Source organism: Podarcis vaucheri (assembly GCF_965113315.1).
Source record: "Podarcis vaucheri genome assembly, chromosome: 15".
Taxonomy (NCBI): domain Eukaryota; kingdom Metazoa; phylum Chordata; class Lepidosauria; order Squamata; family Lacertidae; genus Podarcis; species Podarcis vaucheri.
This window is the reverse complement of record NC_138753.1, coordinates 6116585-6138214: the sequence shown is the minus strand read 5'-3', so window position 1 is coordinate 6138214 and position 21630 is coordinate 6116585. Positions and strand designations below refer to the sequence as shown.

Below are 21630 nucleotides of genomic sequence, written 5' to 3'. Positions count from 1 at the left end.
CTTCACTCAGAGGAGAGGGGAGCAGAGGGTCAGCTGCCACACAACATTGGCTTGACCTCTTCAGCTTCGACGAAACCAAACCAAACCAAAACCCACAACCAACCAGCCATTGGAAACTTCTCTCTAGGCCACCCAGAGGCCCATCTCTTGAAAAGCCTGCTAAGATTATTATTGGCCATTGTACCACCCTGCCCCCATTGGCTCTTTTCACCTTGTATTTGTACTGTGATGCTCCTGGAGAGTTCATTTAAGCCCTATTTCCCATTCTGGTGCCATCCAGAAGTTTTGTACTACAGATCCAAGCAGCCACCACGTGCAAACTTCATGCAAACCGGGATGAATGCTTCTTACACAGGCCGTTTGGAAGTGACCCAAGAAACATAGGAAACTGCCTTACACTGAGTCAGACCATTGGCCTACATAGTTCAGTGTTGTCTGCACTGACTGGCAGCAGCTCTCTAGGGTTTTAGGCAGCGGTCTCTCTCCCAGCCCTACCTAGATATGCCAGGGATTGAACCTGGGACCTTCTGCATGCAAAGCAATTGCTCTGCCACTCAGCTATGGTCCTTCCCTTAAAGGAAAAGGGCAGGAAGTAGATTTAATAATTGTCCTCTTGTTCTTCTCCATTTCCCTAATTGTTGAGCCCCCCCCATTCAAAAAAAACCCACAAACCTTCATTCTCTTCTCATGGGCCTCTAATCCACTTTGAGTCTGCAGTCAAGACAAAGGCCTTTGTAGAACAATCCAGAATATTAGGTCCCGACAATAAGGTTTCTATGATGATCATCCCAAAGCCTCCGAAGGGGGTTAAAACTGACCGCTCTTTAGCAATGTCATCAGTGGCTTGTTTGGCTGTGGCAATGAATCTGAAAAGGACAGATTTGTGTCTGAGTTTGGGTGTAAAGCTGGGGCTGCATTGTGTGTGTGTGTGACATTGTCCCTCCGATGAAGTACTTCCGTGAGCAAACCTCTTTGCCTTTCAGGAAAACATCTTCCAAGTCATGTGGTTTTGTTTTTTAATCCCCTTTTTAAGGCGAAGGCTTTAGATATACGGGTACTTACAGGCAAGTGAATCCTCACTGCTTTTGTCCAGAATATTCTGAAGTGCATTTCTGGAATACTTTTGTCAAGATTTGATGGCTGGCCTGTTCCATCGTTGAGTGCCCACCGCATTGTGAGAGCCAAACTCTCCTGAGGTTGATTTAAACCCTGTGCTTTTTAATAACATAATGAAAGCTAATCCCCGCCATCCTGTGTGTTTCCATTTGTTGCATTGGACCCCATTCACCTACGATGGGTTTATCTGCAAATATTTTCATTCAGTTGTTGCTTCTTAGGACTTTTCTTTTGGTTACATCACTTGAGGCCAGGCTACTTGAAGTGATTTTGTCCTGGAGAAAAAAGAGGAGGAATGTGATTTCCACCTTGCTGTTGTGTAAAGCAGACATTGGAGGGGAAAGTGGGGTGGGGAGAGAACTAAATCCTCTCCTAGCTTTTGCTTCAGGATCCGCATAAGAGGTCATTATAGAAGCGAGGGACTCTTGGCTTTGATGGAGAAGCTAAGCTAGTTTCACAATTCAAGGAGCCCCCTCTGCCCTGCCTCATCTGAGTTGGGACACTAGTGGTTCTCACCCATTAATGTTGACCCTGATTGGCAGGGTCTTGAGTTCTCAGCTGGATTCTTTGATTCACTTATTCCCAAGCTATGTGCTGTGACAGAGCTTCTGGTAAGAAGCTAATAACAGGTGGTGGCAGCGATAAACAGTCTTCCCCTCTATCAGCGAGATCAGATGGTGACTGATGACAGACATGGGGCCCAAACAGGGCTGCTGAAAAACAAGAGGGAGAGAGGAAAGTTCATTTCTAAAAGGAATTAGTTCCAGTTCCAATTCACCCTCTCCAAAAAGGAACGCATGCCATTTCAGTTCAATTCACAATTCATTCACACGGTCCATCCATGCCCTCCGCCCAAGTCTTCAGAATTTTACAAGATGCTCTGCTGAAATATAAAAGATACTTAAGAAGACTAAGAAAACATCAAAATACACAGAATGTAAGCTCTTTTTATCCCCCCCCCCATAATTGTGAATTGTGGGGTTTCTTACAGCTCATAGGAGCCTAGAAGAAAGCACAGAAATCATGCAAAGAAGCACTTTTGCTAAGATGGGAGGATAAACAACATTCTGCTATTGTAATTATGACAATTCCTATTAGTAGAAGTAGCCAATCCATTGGCAAGAAGCTGCTTAAAAAGGTAAAGGTACCCCTGCCCGAACGGGCCAGTCTTGACAGACTCTGGGGTTTGTGCGCCCATCTCACTCAAGAGGCCGGGGGCCAGCGCTGTCCGGAGACACTTCCGGGTCACGTGGCCAGCGTGACAAAGCTGCATCTGGCGAGCCAGCGCAGCACACAGAACGCCGTTTACCTTCCCGCTGGTAAGCGGTACCTATTTATCTACTTGCACCCGGGGGTGCTTTCGAACTGCTAGGTTGGCAGGCGCTGGGACCGAGCAGCGGGAGCGCACCCCGCTGCGGGGATTCGAACCGCTGACCTTTCGATCGGCAAGCCCTAGGCGCTGAGGCTTTTACCCACAGCGCCACCCGCGTCCCTAAGAAGCTGCTTAGGGGGAGGCAAAGCGAACCCAGGGCTCATCCGCCCAGGTCCATGCTTTAAAGCTCCATGTCCGAGCACTTTCTCTTTTTTTAGCCCTGGCGTTTCCCCCGCGAAAACCCTCTCTTTGAATCACAGCAAATGACAACCATGAAAAACCCGAAAGCACAAGCCAGACAGTAAGTATGGATGAACCCCCAGTTGTGCAGAGGCACGGCAGCCACTCTCCTGTATGAGTGGGGTTTTTGTTTTTTAGGGGCCTTTAACAAGTCACACCCTAATCCTAAGCCACTTTTCCAGTATTTCTTACTTCTTAGGTACGGTTGTTTAGGGTTGTAGCCCCAATTTATATTCTTACCCAAGAGCCAGATGGCTTAACCAGGCCCCAGTCCTTGCAAAGCCTGGGCTGTCATTGCCAAGCAGTGACTCCACAATATGTTTCTCATTTAGCTGCCATACATTTAAAGTATGTCTTCTGAGTTTTAGGAGAAATGTCTGCATTTTCTTTTTTTAATAGAAAAGTTTCATAATGTCTTTGGTGGTGTGGCATGGCTTCAGAGCCCATAGAATTGACTCACTTCTTTAGCTTGGCCAAATAATTTTGGGCTCACCAATCATAAAGAGGGGTGTCCCTGTTTGCCTCTCTCAGGGGCTGGAGGCTGTTTCCCCCTAAATAACCCTCTGCTGAAAAACCAGAAACTGCTGGCAATGTTGCTAAGGTTGTCCTCATTGTCTGCCACCAGGTTGGGTTTTCTGTATGAGAAACGGGGCAATTTAGCTGCAGGAATCTTAGGACATATCTATATGACCACATCCTCCAACATGGCACAGTTATTTCACAGAACTCAATTTGAGACACTTTTCCTCTGGAAAGATCTCTACTGTTTGAAATCTGAGTAGCTTTCCACTACGCTGGGGCATGTGTCTTAAGTCTGTCTAATGTGTGAGATTGTCAAATGTTAAGATTATTTTGTTTTCTTTCAACCCCCCCCCCCCAAATTGTTGTTGTTATTCACTTCCTTCATTTCTGTCCTGGCAGTCTAGAAAGCCTCTTCCTTGCTGTTCCCATTAGTATCCTAGTCCTAGGTGAAACTTTTTTTATTGAAGATGGTTGATTTACTAGTGAGCTTGCAAATGAGTGAGTTTTGTGATCCATTCATCAGCAGTGGGTCATGAGTCCTGGGGAGACATCTTGGTGGAATTGGAAGGAATGGGATGAGAATGTGGATTTGGAGGAATTGGATAGTAGGTGTAAATAAGGATCCAGTGGAGGGGCCAAGCGGACTGTTGGAGATATAGCCTCCCTGGTGCCATCTGGCATTCTGAGCTCCACATCATAGCAGACTGACCCTGTTGACTCTGCCTCTGCTACCAAGGACATAGGGACAGAGCCGTCTTTCCTATTGGGCTTACTGGCGCATTGCGCCAGGGCTCTGGCCTCTCAGGGTCGCCCCAGTGAATGGGGGAGCTGCACGGCTTTGCCGGCAGCCTCCCCATTCCCTGCACACCCGCCAGCTGTGCCCCGTCAACCATATGGCTGGCGGGTGTGCAGTTTGCCTCCCAAGCCTTCGCGGAAGGAGAGTGATCCCTGCAGAGGCTTAGGATGGAAGCTGCACGGAGCCAGTTATACGTAAGATGGCCCTGCATAGGGATGACTGTGCCGGCACAAACAGATTCAGCAAACCCATCCTATTCTGAGGAGCTCCCATTTGCTTGCCCAGTCCCATGGCTTGGATCTCCAACTGTGCAAATGTCTATGCCCACCCTTCTCTTCAAAAGATCCAGGGGGTGGATCTCAGGTCTTGTGACAAAGTCTCAGCTCACACCTGGCCATGAATTTAACTTGTTGTGCTTCCTCTTAACCGGGATGTTTGCCTCCTGACTGACATATCACACTGACCTATGCATTCAAGCCTTTGACAGAAACTGAGTTGGGTATCTGACTGCTGCATCCTTCTGCAGGGGGCCAGGGGGCCAGCAATGATGCAGGGAGGTTGATCATTTCACACATAGAACTACCTAGCTCACTACTACTAACACTGAATCACAGCAGCTCTTCAGGTTTCAGGAAGGGGCTCTTTTTCCTGGTCCTACCTGGAGATACTGGGGGTTGAACCTGGAGCCTTTTGCATGCACAACACATGCTCTCTCACTGAGCTATTGGGCGGATCTGCACTCTGCACATTTGATGGCACATCTGATGGACATTTAACTTCCCACAAAGAATTCTGGGATCCCGAGTTTCCTCCTCACGAGAGCTACAGTTCCCAGCACCCTTAACAAACTACAGTTCCCAGAATTTTTTTGTGGGGAAGTGTCACTTGCTTTAAATACACTCTGAATGTTCTTCAGATGTATGGTGTGGCTCTGCCCACAATCCTTCTCCAATTTTTTTTGTCTGGAAAATGTCTTACAGTGGTACCTCGAGTTACATATGCTTCAGGTTACATACGCTTCAGGTTACAGACTCCGCTAACCCAGAAATATTACCTCAGCTTAAGAACTTTGCTTCAGGATGAGAACAGAAATCGTTCTCCGGCGGCAGCAGGAGGCCCCATTAGCTTAAGTGGTGCTTCAGGTTAAGAACAGTTTCAGGTTTAGTACGGACCTCCAGAACAAATTAAGTACGTAAGCAGAGGTACCACTGTATAAGCTACATACAAAGCAGAAAACAATCCAGCAAAAATTTCCGAGTGCATCTCATTTTTATTATTTATTTAAAGCAGGTGTGGGGGATCTCCCTCCCTCCAGATGTTGCTCGACTACAACTCCCATCATTCTTGACCATTGGCTGTTCTGACTGGGGCGGTAGTCCAGCAACATCTGGGGATATGCAGATTTCCCCACCCCCAATTTAAGGTGTTTATACCCCACCCTTTAGCAACACAAATCAGTTCTCAAGCAGTCCCTGCACTCAGGCTCATAATCTGAAAAGGTATGAAACATGAGGGGAAAGGAATGGGTGAGAGGAGGGGAAAGCAAACCTCAAGCACAAATTCACTGACAGCCAATGTCAGTGGTGGTTCTCGTTGTCATGCCTTTGGGTAACTATATCTAGTGAAAACAGTGGTTTAACTGAGATAGATACACAGCCCAAAGTGGTGGAAAAGTCACCAGTAGAGTAATCATGTGTACAACCTGCCCCCTTGCTATTTTCCGTCTAAGTTCCAAATTTTCCAGAACAGGTTACGATTTCACATGGCATACCCTGAGTAACGATCAGCTTTCATTTTCAAACTGTTGGCTTTGGATTATTGGCAACTTTTACGCACCCAAATTTAGAAGAAAATTTCAGAGTTCCTCCTCCTTAAAGGCCTTGTCTTTAAACGTTTAAACACAAACCACATCCAAAACTTTGGCAAGGATCTGTCATTTTTGCTGGCGATTATTTACCTCTCATTTTTCATGTTTCCCCAGGATGAAAAATGAGCAAGCAACTAATGTGTATCTTGCCTCCCGTAAAAACAACAACAGCTCAGCTCTCAGGGCCAAATTCAATTAAAAAATTACACCAGTCTCCTGTGGGTTTGTTTGTTTTTTAGCAATTCCGCACCACCTCAGCCCCCTGGCACAACAATTTTGCTTTATTGAACTGGGCTCTTGATTTAGCTGGAAAACATTTTGAGCAATGATCAAGGTATTGAGTTGCTTGATGCAATATTAAATACATAGCAAAAATTCCTGGGTTTGCATTAACAGAAAAATCAAACTTTTGACCCCAGAATTTGAACTCTAACTCTTGACCTCCTCCTGAGCCCACTGCTCCTTATTAATAATGCTTTTATTATATTTCACAAAATTTATCCCGCCTTTGCTAATATTTTGGAGGGAAAGGTACACTTTGTGCAGAACTCAAGTCCTCCTGTTCTTCCAGCCTTGCATATCTCTCCTCTGATGTTTAGCATGTTAGCAGTCATTTCCTATGCACTTCCAAGCACATTTTCCACTAGCCCTGCTGACTGGACTGATAGAGGTTAATAACAAATAACATCCTCAGGGCAACAGTTTAAAACCTTAGCAGTCCTTCTAAACCCAGGGGTTAGATTAGGTTTTTAGACAAATTCATAGAAGATACAGCTTCAGCAGCTACGAACTCAGATGGCTATGTTCTGTTAGACGCAGTATGCCTCTGAATATCAGTTGCTGGGAATGACAGGTGAGGAGAGTGCAGGTGAGCTTGGGTCCTGCTAGCAGGCTTCCTATAGGCATCTGGTTGACCACAGTTGAAACTAGGGTGCTGGACTTGAAAATTTGCATTCTTCAAAGTTTGTGATGCCTCTCTCCAACCTAAAATGTATACACTGGGCAAAATTGCATTTAGATTCATATATAAAAATGTACATACAAAATTTCTATGTTGTTGTTTTTTTAATGCAAACTGATGTAAAAGTGGGGCAAACTGAGAAACCAGCATTGACAGAGTTGTCCATCCCTAAAGGAAATATTAAAATATTGCAGGTTGCCCTTAGCCTTTAGAATTGGGCAAGGCTATCAAGTGAATAACTAGAGTTAACCTCCATGCATTTGCCTGATCTTTCCATTCTGGAAGTCCGGCTGATTTCTTGACACTGATTACAGCTCCTCAAATGATACCACTTGATTTCTCCCACCCTCCACTCCAGGTGCAGGACATTTCCTTCAGCCACGACTGCCGCTGGGTGGTGGTCAGCACTCTTCGGGGCACGTCCCATGTCTTCCCCATCAACCCGTATGGAGGGCAGCCCTGCGTCCGCACACACATGTCGCCAAGGGTTGTCAACCGAATGAGCCGCTTCCAGAAGAGCGCTGGGCTTGAGGAGATTGAGCAGGAGCTGACGACCAAACAAGGAGGTCGCTGTAGTCCCGTCCCAGGGCTATCCAGCAGCCCGTCTGGCTCCCCTCTTCACGGTAAGCGTTGGCTTTTCCTTTTCAATTGTCTAGCAGGAGTTGAAAACAAAACTGCCCTTTTACAAATCTGTGGTGGGTCCACATTTGGAATACAGTGGTACCTCGGGTGACAGACGCTTCAGGTTACAGACACTTCAGGTTACAGACTCCGTTAACCCAGAAGTAGTACCTCGGGTTAAGAACTTTGCTTCAGGATGAGAGCAGAAATTGCATGGCAGTGGCAGCGGAAGGCCTCACTAGCTAAAGTGGTACCTCAGGTTAAGAACAGTTTCAGGTTAAGAACAGACCTCCAGAACGAATTAAGTTCTTAACCCGAGGTACCACTGTACTGTGTACAGTTCTTGGTTGCCTCACCTCGAAAAGGATATTGTACAGCTGGAAGAGGTTCAGAAAAGGGCCACCAAAAGTATCCAAGGGATGGAATTTCTCCCTTATTAGGGGAGGTTGAAGCATTTTTAATTCAGAGAAAAGGTAAGTTAGGGATAACATGATAGAAGGTCATAAAATTGTACATAGCATGGCGAAAGTGTGTAGAGAAGAGTTTTTCTCCCTCTCTCATAATACTAGAATTTGTGGATGCCCAATGAAGCTGAAAGATTGTCCACAAGAACACTCTCCCCTCCTGTGGTTTCCAGCAACTGGTATTCAGAAGCATGACTTCCTCTGACCAAGGAGGCAGAGCCCAGCCATCATGTCCGGTGGCCACCACTGCCTCCAGTGGGAACAAGTTCCATAGTTTAACTATGCAATGTGTGAAGAAGTACCAGTTGCTGGAAACCACAGGAGGGGAGAGTGTTCTTGTGCTTGGGACCTTCTTGCAGGTTTCTCACAGACATCTGGCTGGCCATTGGGAAAGCAGGAGGCTGGACCAGGATGCTGGCGTGCTATAGTAGGGCTCTCCTTATGTTCTAATGTTAGAAAGAGAACTTAGTACCTTCCAGATGTTGTTAGACCCCAACTCTCTGACCATTTACCATGCTGGCCGGGGCTGACGGGAGTTGAGGTAGCCACAGGCTTCCACCCCCTGTGCTACAGCAAGGTATGCAGAAGATAGATCAGGAAAGATGGCTGCTTTTCATATGCAGGTTAAAAATAATTTAAAAGGTTTTAGAGCTTGATCATCTCATGTTTTATTTATAGACCTCCCAAGGTGTTCTGCTCTGTGTTTCAATGGGTTTTTTTTTAAAAAAACCTGGCAATCATATTGTTGGTTGGTCAAGGGTAGGCGGAGAGCAACATCTGGACATTCTGAAGACAAATATTTATTGTTTTGCGAGGAAATGTGAAAGCCAGCTCAAGATGAAAGATGAGCTGAAATGAAAAGTTGGGTTTGTTGTCATTGTCGCTGATCTCTTTCACAGTAGTGCAGTTGGAGAGCAGTTGTTCCAAGAGGAAAGTTGTTTCCACAGAGCCTTTGCCTAATGCAGCTCCTAACTCTAGGGCAGGAAGCCTGTGGACCTCTGGAAGCTGCTATTCATAGTCCAACACTGTCTGTGAGAACAGGATGCTGGGCCACTGGTCTGATCCAGAAGGTCTCTTCTGATGTTCTCAGGAGGTCTAGTTGGTTGACCTTAATGCTCTACTATTTATGAAGCATCTTGAAGCAATTTCACAGTACAGTAAACACACATATAAAACCATTGCGTATATAAAAACGGTTTCAAATTCAATGTGATACCAAATGGGATAAGGATCTCCACTTAGAAGGCTTTTTGGAAGAGGAAAGCCTTCGAGAGATGCCAGAAAGGCAGTAGAGACGGCGCCTGCCTGTTATGTCAAGGGAGGGATGTTCCAGTGAAAAGATTCAATCCTCGGTATCTCCACATATGGCTGGGAAAGACTCCTTGCTCCGAAATCCTGGAGAGCCACTGCCTATCAGTGTAGGCAAAGCTGAGCTAGGTGGACCTGCAGTCTGGCTTCATATAAGGCAGCTTCCTCGGTTCTTTCTTGTGTGATTAAGAGTAGGCCTTGGTTGTTGAGTCATTGGCCATGCTAAGGCATCCATTTTCTGATTGCTTCCTCATCTTGGCAAGGTGGCCAGTGAGGTCTGTGCCACCCAGCTTCTCCTGAGATAGAACATTACTTTGCTCCTTGCATTACAATGCAGCGGTCGAGTGTGGCATGCTTGGAACAGACACCAGATTGCTGTAAACCATTATTATAACACATCCAATCATTTTTAACTACTGACATCATATAGAGAACAGGAAGGAGCGATCAACGTCTGCAGCTTTCATCCATTGGTGTCTGCTTTTTGTCAAGGGGGAAACTACAGTAAGTTGTCGCCTTTATAGGTTTTCCAAACACGTTTGAAGCTCTTTCTTTGTAAATAGAAAGGAGTGTTTGATGCTCAAGAAGCATCTGAGAGGTTTCATTTGGTTTTGATTAGCAGCACGACCAAAAATTTCAGGAGTGGGCGGATGGGTTTTTGTTCCTTCCCCAAACCTAGTGGAAGTTTTGAAGGATTATTTTTTTTTTAAAGTGTGGGGTTTTTTTTTAAAGTGGCAAGTCAAAACGAAACACCTTGATTTTTGGAGGGTATCGCAGTGCATCGTAGTTGAGGAAAATAGCTTATTTATTAAAGCCATGAGTCCTCATCACCTCCAGCCACCTCCAGTTCATGCCATTTGATGGTGCATATCCTTGTGGCTGTGTTCCACCTCCCCCGTGGGAGGAAGCCTGCCTCCGAAATGCCAACTGCTGGGATTCATGAGTGAGGCGAGTGCTGTTGCACGGGGTCCTGCTTGTGAGCTTACCATTGGAGCAGGGGTTCCCAAACTGGTCCGCAGACCACTGCAAGCTTCGTCCAGGTGGTCTGTGATTTAAAAATACACTTTAAAAACTTGCAGCATCTAGCACAATTACAATTGCTGCAACAGGAAAAAACCACGAAATGGTCTGTCGGGAACCTCAGCAAGTTTCAAGTTGTCCTTGGGTGGGAGGAAAGTTAGGGCGTTAGGGCATCTGGTTGGCCACTGTGAGAACTGTCCATTTGTTCTTACTCACCACTTCCTGTTCTGTTATCAGTTACTGATCCATAAGTGACCTCTTCTCTTTCCCCATGATTGTGAGAAAGAGAAACTGAGTGAGATGAGAAGGGTCCATTTACGCAAGATCGGAAAACCCCTAGGTCCAAAGGATATGAGATACCAGGGACAAGCAATGGTCCTGGCCTTCCTACTTGGGCTAGCTGTTTTTAGAAACAGGATGCCAGACTAAGTGGGCCTAGACTTTGCTCTGATCCAGCAAGGAAGTCCCCATGTTCTTATTACTCATGATCATTGGGAATCAAATCTCTTTGTTCTGATGCTGTCTACCTTTGACTGCCAGCCCCTGGGGATGGAGCACAGACCACCGTCTTCCTGCCCTGCTCATGGGCTTCCTGGAGCCATCTGGCTGTTCATGGTGGAAAAGAGGATGCTTGGGCTTGATTGGACTTTGGCAGGGATTATTTTATGAGCTTCAGCTGCTGCAAATGTCCCGTTTGCATTGGGCCTCTGTCAGCACTTAACATCTCCCCTAGCATGTAGCTTGCCACCCTTCCACTACCACCCTTCAAGACCTGTGAACCTCATCCATAGGGCAGAAGCAGCCCATGTGGTTTTATCCAGATGCTGGCAGGGACTGCTGGGAGTTGGAGTCCAGCAACACCTGGAAGGCACACAGCTGGTTCTTCTTGCTTCGCGAGGAAGGGTGGCGAACATTTTTCAGATGGCAGGCTATATTCCCGGTGGGCCACATACTAGTGGTGGCTGGGGGAATGGGTGGAACGACAAATGTGGACTGTACCTTTGTACAATAGGTTTGTTGCTGCACACCCTTCCTCTGTCCTCCATCTAGGCAAGTGAGTCCAGGTAGGCAACAACACTCAAGGATGCCGCAAATTGGCCTGGCAAGGGGTGTAGCCTGGGAGAGTTCCCAGGGAGGGCTCATTTAGCCCTTGGCCCTGATATTCCCCACTCTTGCTCTAGGGACACGGAAGAAACATGCCCACCCAAAATGGTTTTTTATCCTTCCTTCTGACTTTTATCTTTCAAATGCATTCGGTGCAGCAGAGAAGAAAATCTATTTATGGTTTATTCTGGTCCCAAATTGTTTACTTGTGCAATGTAAACCTTTTTATCAGAGTGGGGAGCCGTCCTCACAGGGAATGACTCACTCTTGGCTCCTGCCAGGTTTGCTGTCTTTGAGCAGGAAGGCAGGAAGGGAAATGGTTAAGAAGCATCAGACAAGGGGAGAATTTCCTTTGCACCTGTTATACGGTTTCTCTTTTGTTGCTTAGGTTATTTTATCTGCCAGCCCCATCCTATTGTATATTTTTGGTCCTTCGGTAGAGCTGCCAAGCTTGTTTCACCAATGACCTCAGTCCCAAGTTGAGCATCCTTCTATGGGGTTTCGCTGTTTCCTGGAATGACGTGGTGCCACCGAGTTACATCAGGGGACAAACAAAATTAGGTTGCCTTTGCCTAAATTCCCAGCTTTAGCAATGACCTTTCAGTTTCAGTTTTTAAGCAGTGAGGTGACAGTGAACTGGCATGACAAACGGGCATTTTTATGGGGTTTGATGTTTTGCCCCCTTGAAAAATTGATGAGAGAATGACATACCATTATCACTCTCTAAATGCAGACGTGATGAATAATTGGTTGCAATTTTGTTTTCCTGGAGCCTCCCCCAGGCCTACCAAGGGACACTGCCAGGGCTTGAACCAGGGACCTTCTGCATGCAAAGCATATGCTCTGCCTCTGAGCTGCGGCCTTTGCTCTCTACAGTGGATGAGGCTGCTCTTTGTTGTCTCTGAATCACTATGGTTAGTTTGTCCAATCGCTCTCAGTGCAGAGAGGCAGGGAAATGTCTCCCCAACCCCAGCTGAAATATTTTTGAATTTCAAAACCTAGAAAAAGGTTGGGTAGGCCTTAATAATTTGGTTTTCTACATTATGCCTTCGAATCATAGAACCATAGAGTTGGGAGGGAATACGAGGGCCATTGGTCCAGCCCCTCAGTGTAGAACACTTTTGCCCAATGTGGAGCTCGAACCCACAGCCCTGAGATTAAGAGTCTCATGCTTTACTGACTGAGCCTTGTCTATAATAAATCACTTTCATTTAAGGTTTGTGGCAGGATCGGGAAGACCCAACCAGTTTATTGGACTTTTAAACCAGCTATTCACAATCTATGGTCCTGAGAAAGGAATGAATTAAGTAACTGAAGGTTCTTGTGAGTCCAGGGTGCATGCTACTCACAGAGGAGGCTGCCCACTGCATCTCTGAATGAGTCACTGCTCATCCAGGGAGAGGGCAGAGCACGTTCAGAACACTGAATGCCCCAGTTCAGTCCCCAGCACCTCTAGGTAAGGCTGGGAAAGGCCCTTGCCTGGGCTCTGGAGAGCCTCTTCCAGCTGCTGTAGATGATACTGAGTTAGATGAACTAAACAATCAGCCTGTAGATAAGGTTGTCTGTTGTGTCTCTACCTGAGTCCCTGCCCTTTCAGTTAGGGGCAGTGGATGTCATGGGGGGGGATTTGGCAGCAGAGAAATGAGCTCTATCCCAGTATTGTCTACTCCAGCTGGTAGCAGCTCTCCAGAGTTTCAGGCGGGGGACATTCCCATACCTACCTGGAGATGCTGGGGTTTGGATCTTGGCCCTTCTGCATGCAAAGCAGACATTTCACCACTGAGCTACAGCCTTGTGACCATACCGAATGTGCTTAACTGCACGGTGGGTTCCCCCCCCCATCGAAATAAAGTAGCCAGTTGAAGTGCACTCCCCTCCCCCATCAATAATGTGTTGTTTGACCCTAAGAAACTCTGACTTGAGCCTCCTGTGGGGCTGCAGAATAACATATGTCACATTGCAAAGTTTCCCTTAAAATCGGGGGTGGGGGGGTGGGAGTGAGAGAGACCAAGCATTTTCATCCGCAGCCTTTTACTGTCTGTGCGTACAGGGTTGCATTGCAAGGGAGAAAATGAGGACAGAATCCAGAGGTTTGATAAATATACACATCTCAGAATGCCTGCAATGTGTCCCTGTCACTGTGCCCGATTTCCTCTCCTCTCCTAGCAGGGTTCTTATGGGAAAGCAGACTTGAAAGACGTGATGGCTCCCGTTCCCCCTTCCTGAGAAGCAGATTGGCTTCCTTTAAGTAACACTCACTTAAGAAACCACCTTTTGGAGCACGGCGGACCTAAAATAGTCCTTGCGAAAATGAGCTGGAGCATAACATGAAGCACTGGAGGGCAGTTCCCGTCCAAATTACATTTAATATCCGAGCCTGTAAACAAGAGAGCCTGTCGGCCGAGCTGTCTGCGTGCCTCTGTCTCCAGTCCACCCCTTTTTCTCTTTCATTTTATCTCCTGCCGTGTAGATGCAGGCCTTAAAACAGTCAAATAGGTTTTGCTTCGTCTGACGGCAACCACAGTCCAGCTTTGATCAGAGCTGCTTTAAGGTTGCCCCCCCCCGCTGCTTTTACCCATCATCCAGAAATGATGAGGGATCTGCATCCTCTGGGTTGGATGATGTAGAATAGGGTGCCAAGGGCTCCTTCCTACTCCGGGTGGTATGACATGTGTGTTGACAGAGTCTGAGCCTTCCTCGGGCCAACATGATACCTCCTTTCCCTCAGTTAAAAGGTAAAGGTACCCCTGACCATTAGGTCCAGTCGTGACTGACTCTGGGGTTGCGGCGCTCATCTCACTCTATAGGCCGAGGGAGCCGCCGTTTGTCCGCAGACAGCTTCCGGGTCATGTGGCCAGCATGACTAAGCCACTTCTGGCAAACCAGAGCAGCACACGGAAACGCCGTTTACCTTCCCGCCACAGCGGTACCTATTTACCTACTTGCACTTTGACGTGCTTTCGAACTGCTAGGTGGGCAGGAGCTGGGACAGAATAATGGGAGCTCACCCCATCGCAGGGATTTGAACCGCCGACCTTCTGATCGGCCAGCCATCAGTTACTATATTGCAAAAACTCACGTGCTGTGCTTCCTTTTTAGTTTCAGAAGAAGTTTGCTATGTACCAGAAGAGTGGATTTTTAGGGTAGGGGGTGGGATCAAGCTGCAATCCAAGCAGGTCAGCCGAAGCCTACTTGTATGACGATTGGCATTATAATAACCATTTATTGCAATATATATTGTCCTCTGTCCTAGAGATTAGCAAATTGGTCAATTTCAGCTTCTCTCAGTTTTTCTAGTCTCAAGATCACTTGCCCACATTTCCACATCAGTTTGTGGTTTTCTTTGTTTTTAAGAAGTCCTCGTGAAAATTTAGCATGAATTTCTCCTTTAAAACTCTTATCTGTACATAATCATGCTTAATGTGCACATTTCTCCAAGCAATTTCCGTTAATGTGCTGCATTTTTCTATGTTATTTTCACTAGTGTTTGCATTTCTCCTCCCCCCCTCCCCGTCCTAGAATATAAATTTCTGTCCACGTTTCTTGTCAGGAGAGCTGCGTTGCAAAATTAGGAGATGTGCAAATTTTGAAGAATGGCTGCATTTTAGTTTGCAAATTGTTTCAGGAACTAGACTTGCCTTTAATTGCAAACCAGACTGGGATTCGCCAGGGCCACCCTCAGTACTCACGTACGCTGGATTTTTAAAGCAAAGCTTAGATAGGCATGTGCCGGCAAGAGATTCAAAACCTAAAATCAACAGTGGGTAATACAACTGGAGGAAGGTAACAAGGCCTTAGCTCAGGAGTAGAACCTTTCCTTGTTTTGCTTTCTGAAGGCCCCGGGTCCAATCCCTAGCATCTTCAGTTAAACAGATTGTGTAGCAACTGATGGGAAAGACCTCTGTCTCTTTGCCTGAGATTCTGGGGAGGAGATAGTGCTAGGTTAGATGGACAAATAATTTGATCTGGTATGAGAGGAGAGGCAGAGCACATCCTTTGGGCCATGCTGAACACTGAAGCAGGGCAGCATTTATTTCAGTTTAGTTAATCCAGAATACGTCCTCCTCTTGCTCTGCCTGTCATCGGCTCAGGCTCTGATTGTAAGGCAAACAGAAGTTAGGGATCAAGCTGGTCTGCATTCAACATGTTGAACCAGGGATGGGGGGCCTTAGGCCTGGGGGCCAAATGGGGTCTTCCAGTCCTCTCTGTTTGGTCGTCAGGACTCTCCCTAGGCTGCATGCCCTCTGAGCCACACCCCTGCCCTGCTTTGTACCCTCCTTGGGTATCTTTGCCTGCCTGGAAGGTGCCCTTGATTTCTGATCATGCTTCTTGCTTGCTAGATGGAGGACAGGAAGGAGCATGTGTGAGAGTCAGTATAGGAAAAACGCTATTGTATAAAGGTAAAAATGTACACCTGTTGCTTTGCCCACTTTTGCCTCCAGCCCCACCCACCATTGCTGTGTGGCCCCCAGAAGGGAGAACATCCCTTGGGATGAGAAAGGTTTCCAAGCCCTTGGAATACTTCAGTGCCTGGAAGGAAGGACTAAGGGAAGGTATCCCAAAGGAGGAGGGAGATTCTGAACCCCATGTTTATTTTAATTTTTTAAATTACACTTAATATTTCACCCACCGTGGAACCCACAGTGGCACACACATGGGATTTTCCATCCAGGCACTGACCATACCCAGACTTGCTAAGCTTTGGCAAGGTGGTGGCCTCCTGTGGCTTTTCCCCAGGACCTGCTCGCATGGACCTTTCTTGCCTTAAATACGAGACCACCAACTAGTTTCCCTTTATGCGTGACAGAGGCAAAGTTCCACCTTCAAACAGAAGGAGCCAGCCAGGACCATCACATCTATTTGGGGCCTTAGATGTATGCAAAACAATGACACCACAATCTTCATTTTGAGCATTAACGTTGGGATGCTTAAGCGAATGTCCTCTAGAGGGTGGTGTTTTCTCAGCTTTTGCCTCGGGTGCCTCAGGGAACCCCTCTCCTCGCACTGTATGTCTGTGTTAGGCCAATGGCCGATTTATGATGTATGAGGTAGCAATATTGTTTTATCTTGCTGTTCCACGATATGGGAAGGCCGTCACAGCCGCTTGTTGACTTCTTGTTTGAAATGTTCTCGGAGCTGTTGTTTATACGTTCCCCTCGGAAAGAATTTGCCTCAGCTATTTCTCCTTTTCAAATTCCAAACGACATATTTTTTTGTGGGGGGGAGGGAGGCGGGAAGAATTGCTCTTGATTGTCCAGCAAAATTTCAAATCGTCCTTGTGTGTGTGTGAGAGAGAGAGAGACCTTTTCGCTAGGAGCCGATTCACATATTATGCAGGACAAGTCAGTAGAATTATGGGCTGCACCATTTCAAAGTGCAGGAGCTGTGTGTGAGTGTCACATTTTGTTAACGCTCCTTCACATTGAAAAAAGGGGGAAAGTGTGTATCAGAGAGAGAGGTTTAACATACACACATTCCCTCCACTGTAAGAACATAAGAAGAGTCCTTCTGAATCAACCCAAAGGCCAGCATTCTCTTCTAACAATGGCCAAACAGAGGCCCCAACGGGAAGCTTGCTACTAACCTAGTAACCGCACAGAGCTTTTTCTGTGGTAGTACATCTGCCTTGCATGCAGAAGTTCCCAGGTTTAATCCCTGACATCTCCACACAGGGCTAGGAGAGAATCCTGCAAGTCAGTGTAGGCAATACTAAGCTAGATGGACCAAGATTTGACTCAGTGTTCTTCAGTGACGGAGCTCATGTATTGCAGCAATTGAATAAATTCTGAGTTAAACTTGAACATACAGGTTTCCTGTGACTTAATTCGTTCTGTGGCATCCTCTGCAATAAGTGAGAGAAAAGTCACTAGAAATGAGATTGGCAATATGGTGCCCTGAGCAGGGATAAAATTTGGCATACACCCCCGAAATATTTCTTATTTTCATAGCAACTCCTTTCAGTACAGGTTTTTTGGGGGGAGGGGGTGATCTCAGTAGGTACCTGTATATAGGTGTTGTTGTTGTTGGCATTCATCTGTCTCGAGAGACGATGGAATGTGCCTCCGGGGGTGAAGTCAAACTGCTGCATTAGCAGCACCAAAGTGACCTCCTCAGGGCACAAGCCTGGGCAAAGTGTAATGGAGGTCATGGGCTGGCCAGACAAAAAGACCCCCTCTCAGTTTTGCTGATGTTGTCCAAAGAAAAGCAGAGCAATATGTCTGGAACCAGCTCAGCTGCAAGAGTTGCTGGAAGGAGGCAGACAAGGCACCATCCAACTGTCTTAGGGACTCCACTCCAGTTTTGTGTAGGGTGTACTCCTTAGCCTTTTCTTTTCTTGAAGAAGATCTCCTCCTCCTCCTCCTCCTCCTCCTCCTCCTCCTTCACCTCCTCTACTCAATGCTCTGTGTGGAGAACCACTTGCACTGCCCTAAATTAGGCGCTGGTGGGGATGGGAGGGCCCAGGAGTGGTGGCTTTGTGGGTAAGGATGGACAAATCTGCGGTGGCAGCCAACTTGGATGACTTCAAAAGTGTATTAGACATGGAGGATAAAGCTGTCATTGTCTACTAGCCATGATGGTTATGTTCTGCCACCGCTGTCGGAGGCAATATGCCTCTGAATACAAGAAGTGAGGAGAGTTGTGCTATTGTGCTCTGGAAATGCTTCCAGGCATCCCATGGAGGCATTCAGTTGGTCACTGTGAGAACACAATGCTCAACTAGATCGGCCATTCGCCTGATCCAGCAGGTCGGCTTATGTTCTTTTAAAGCAGTTGCAAGGGGGTAGAAAAAGTAGGTCTGAGTAGGAAAGGGGATCAGCCCCAGACTTGTTCTTGCCCATGCTATGCTAAAAATGCTCACTCCACACTCTCTACTTTATATGAAGCCCCTGGGAAGCCCCCTCATGTGCACAGATCTGCCACCACGATATCTCCTTTTGCCCATGCAGTGAGCTGAGCAGAATCCTGCCCCCGCCCCGCACTGATTCCCAGGAGTCCAGGCCAGTCAACTTCTGAGACCACCACACCCACTGAGGCTTTGCCCTCCAGGAGTCTTGAGGCCTAAGAGCATGATTGATACCCTTCCCTTGGAGGGTTATTTTTCCCTCGATGCAGGGAAGGTCAACAGCTTGCTTCCCTACTTTGCCATATAATAATTGATTTTGTGTGTGTCCCCTGATTTATAAATAAGGAAGGTGAGAGCAGTTGGCTTTTGAACCCTAAAAAAATGTAACCTAAGAGGGACTTTAAAAGCGTCAGGAGATTAAAATGAGCCCATCTCAAGACACAGGCACAGTTTTTTCTTTAGTATTGAAAGATGTTGATGGGTGGTGAGGGTTTGCCTTTTTTTCTTTTTAAAAAAGTTCCTTGGTTCCTCATTTGTGGGCTCGTGAAACGGGTCCCTTTTCCCATCCCGAGGAAATGCATCTTTGACACTTCTCATGACCTGACTCGATATATTTTCTGACATGGAGCCAGGGAAATATCCTTAAATGTAAAAGCAGAAGCTGCTAAGAGAAAAGTGGAAAGGAAGGGATGGCCTCAGGCACCTTGGCACCCGGGGTGAAATATTAAAATAGATCTCTCTCCTCACCAGGCCTGGTCTGGCCAGAGTTCACTCACATAGCCGCTGCGTCTCCCTGCTTCCCCTCTCACAGAGGCCTGGGCTGTTGGTGTGATCTTCAGGGTGTGGTGGTGCTGAGGGGCTTTGAAAAAGGATTGGACGGATTAATACAATGATTGTGTTCCAACCCCATGCTTCTGAATACCAGTTGCTGGAAACCACAGGACTGGAGGGTGCTCTCAATCTTGGATCCTGCTTGTGAGTTTCTTACTGGGGCATTGGGTTGGCCCCACTGTGAGAACACACTTCTGGACTAGGTGGGCCATTGGCCCAAGCCAACAGCTCTTTACTTATGTTCACTGAGGGGCCATTGGCTGGTTGTCTAACCCTGTGAGGTATATTATTCAGGGCTCCCTTTCTAGAAAAAGAGGTGCCGGGACTTGCTGAGCTTTTTTTTAGGGCTCTGGGTATATTATCAGCTTTCTCCAACTTGGGGCTCTGCAGATGATGTTGGACTCCTATCAACCCTCAGCCAAGGGTCCTGGATGATGGGAGCTGGAGTCCCACCATATCTGGAAGGGCTGTTGTGACGATGTAATTGTGAGGTGGGCAAAAGAAACCACGTATCACCACTACCCAAAATTCCTAATATGTAGTTTGTGAGTTTCAGACGAGGACCTGGGAGGCCAGGGTTCAAATTCAAACTCGGCCATAAAGCTCACTGGGTGACCTTGAGGTTGTCGCTGCCTCTCAGCCTCACCTACCTCTGCAAGTTGTTGTAGGGCAGAGAACTGTGTGCCCCATCTTGAGCTCATTGGAGAAGAAAGTGGGATATAAATGTAACAGATAAATAAAATAAAAAAATAAATTGTGGAAAATGTGAGCTTCAGAAGAGGTTTGTATATTTATAAAAGCATTTGTATGTTGCTTTTGGATGCTAAAATGGGCCCATCAACCACTAATATAAAAACACCATAGAAATCAAAATAAAATTTGGTAAAATTGGGAACAGAATGAACTCCGACATAATTTGCAAAGGGAGAGCCAACGTTTTACACATTAAAAGCCAAGCATTTTTTAAAAATATATAATAAGTTTTTACTCATTTTGAACTTGCTGTTTCCCACACATTCACTTCAACACAGAAGTCCCACACTCTCCTGGTCAGCAACCAATTTTTACCAAGAGCCGTATTTCGAACTGATCAAGCCTGGTGACATTTATTTTCTTGTTAATTTTTAGTGAGCCATTTAAGTCCAGCCGTTCAAAACAACAACAACACCACAACTTCCCCAGGGTGGATCAGGCAAATACACACACACACACACCAGTGTACAGTAATAAAAACTTGAACAAATTATTAAAAAGCAGCAAATAAAGCAGTCAAGAGCAACTAAAGGTATGCAGTTTTAAAAATATTGGTAAATTTGGTAAATAAATTTTAAAAGTCTTTTCCCAGCACTGAAATGGTTTCAGTGCAAGTGCCCAACGAACCCCCTTTGGCAGACAGTTACACAAAAGGTCCCCACCCCTTAAGCGGACCCTTCCCCAGTCACCACATGCCAGGTCTCCAACAACGGCTATAGAGAAGGGCTTCTGAAGATGATGTTGTTGCTGCTTAGATTTCTTACCATTCGCCGTGAGGTCCCAGAGTGGGTTACAATAATTTTTTTAAAAATACAATATTAAAAACAGTTAAAACTGATTGTAATCAAAAGAGTGGTGTGGGTTGGAGAATATATTTTTCAGGTGTCAAAAGAGCTGTGTCTTCGATATCTGATGAAGGTGCCAGTTGCACCTCTGTCACAGAGAATGCCCTCTCCTTCAAGAGGGTCTGTAGGGAAGGAGGCATACTTGCAGATATGTGGGATCTAAGTCACGTAGGGCTTTAGAAATTGATCTGTAAGACCGTCTGTATAGATGTGGGTTGTTTTACACTTTTATTGGTTTTGTTATGATTGGTTTAAATGTTTGTACTTTTTCTGTAAGTCACTTTGGGTCACTTTTGTGAGGAAAGCGACTAATAAATACAATTAATAATAGAGATAATGCCGGGCCTAAGAGGATGGGAGGTGATCAAATCTGCTTTTGTTCACACTGAGGGTGCCCTTTGCCTGCACCTTTGCATGGGTGATGTCCCTTTGCATCTGGGATCAGGCTGGGGGCCAGGTGAGAAGCCCATGCAGGCCAGAAGGAGCCCCCAAGGTTGCCATTTGCCTTCTCTCCGTGTTGCACATCTGGCAGATTTGGCGTATCCTTGGCTTGCCTCTGACGCTCACTAGGGTGTAAATAGACCCCTTGCAGCAGGATCTCATAACAGCAGGTGAGTGGTTAAGAAAATGGTGCATGAAGTTCACCCTGATCAGGATGTGCCACTGGTTTATGAGGCACACAGCCTCTCTTCTCCCAGTGTGTATCGGGGTGTGAACTCCATTTGTTCCTGGCGCTGGAGCTTATCTTCCAAATGTACTTGCTTAACTGGCTGTCTGGCTGGCACAGCAGCCTGCATTGTGCTCAGCAGCAGGATCCACCTCTCCCCAGGCCCTGAACCCTTGCCCTCCTTTGGGAGTGAAATGTTTCATGATACTTAAAGGGGATGCAGTGATGACATCAAAGGATGAACACCTGGGAAGGGGGGCGGGCGCGTCACTTCACAGACGCTAATGGCTTTCTATTAC

General features: G+C 46.5%; 1 protein-coding gene across 6 annotated transcripts in view; it reads left to right on the top strand.

Moving 5' to 3' along the window:
* BCAS3 (BCAS3 microtubule associated cell migration factor) overlaps nt 1-21630 on the top strand; it is a 466426-nt gene that overhangs the window by 145533 nt on the left and 299263 nt on the right. For all 6 annotated transcript variants that reach the window (XM_082200800.1, XM_082200797.1, XM_082200799.1 and 3 more), the window contains exon 15: nt 7233-7497. In XM_082200800.1, the coding sequence (XP_082056926.1) occupies nt 7233-7497 (265 nt within the window). The remainder of the gene's footprint in view (nt 1-7232; nt 7498-21630) is intronic.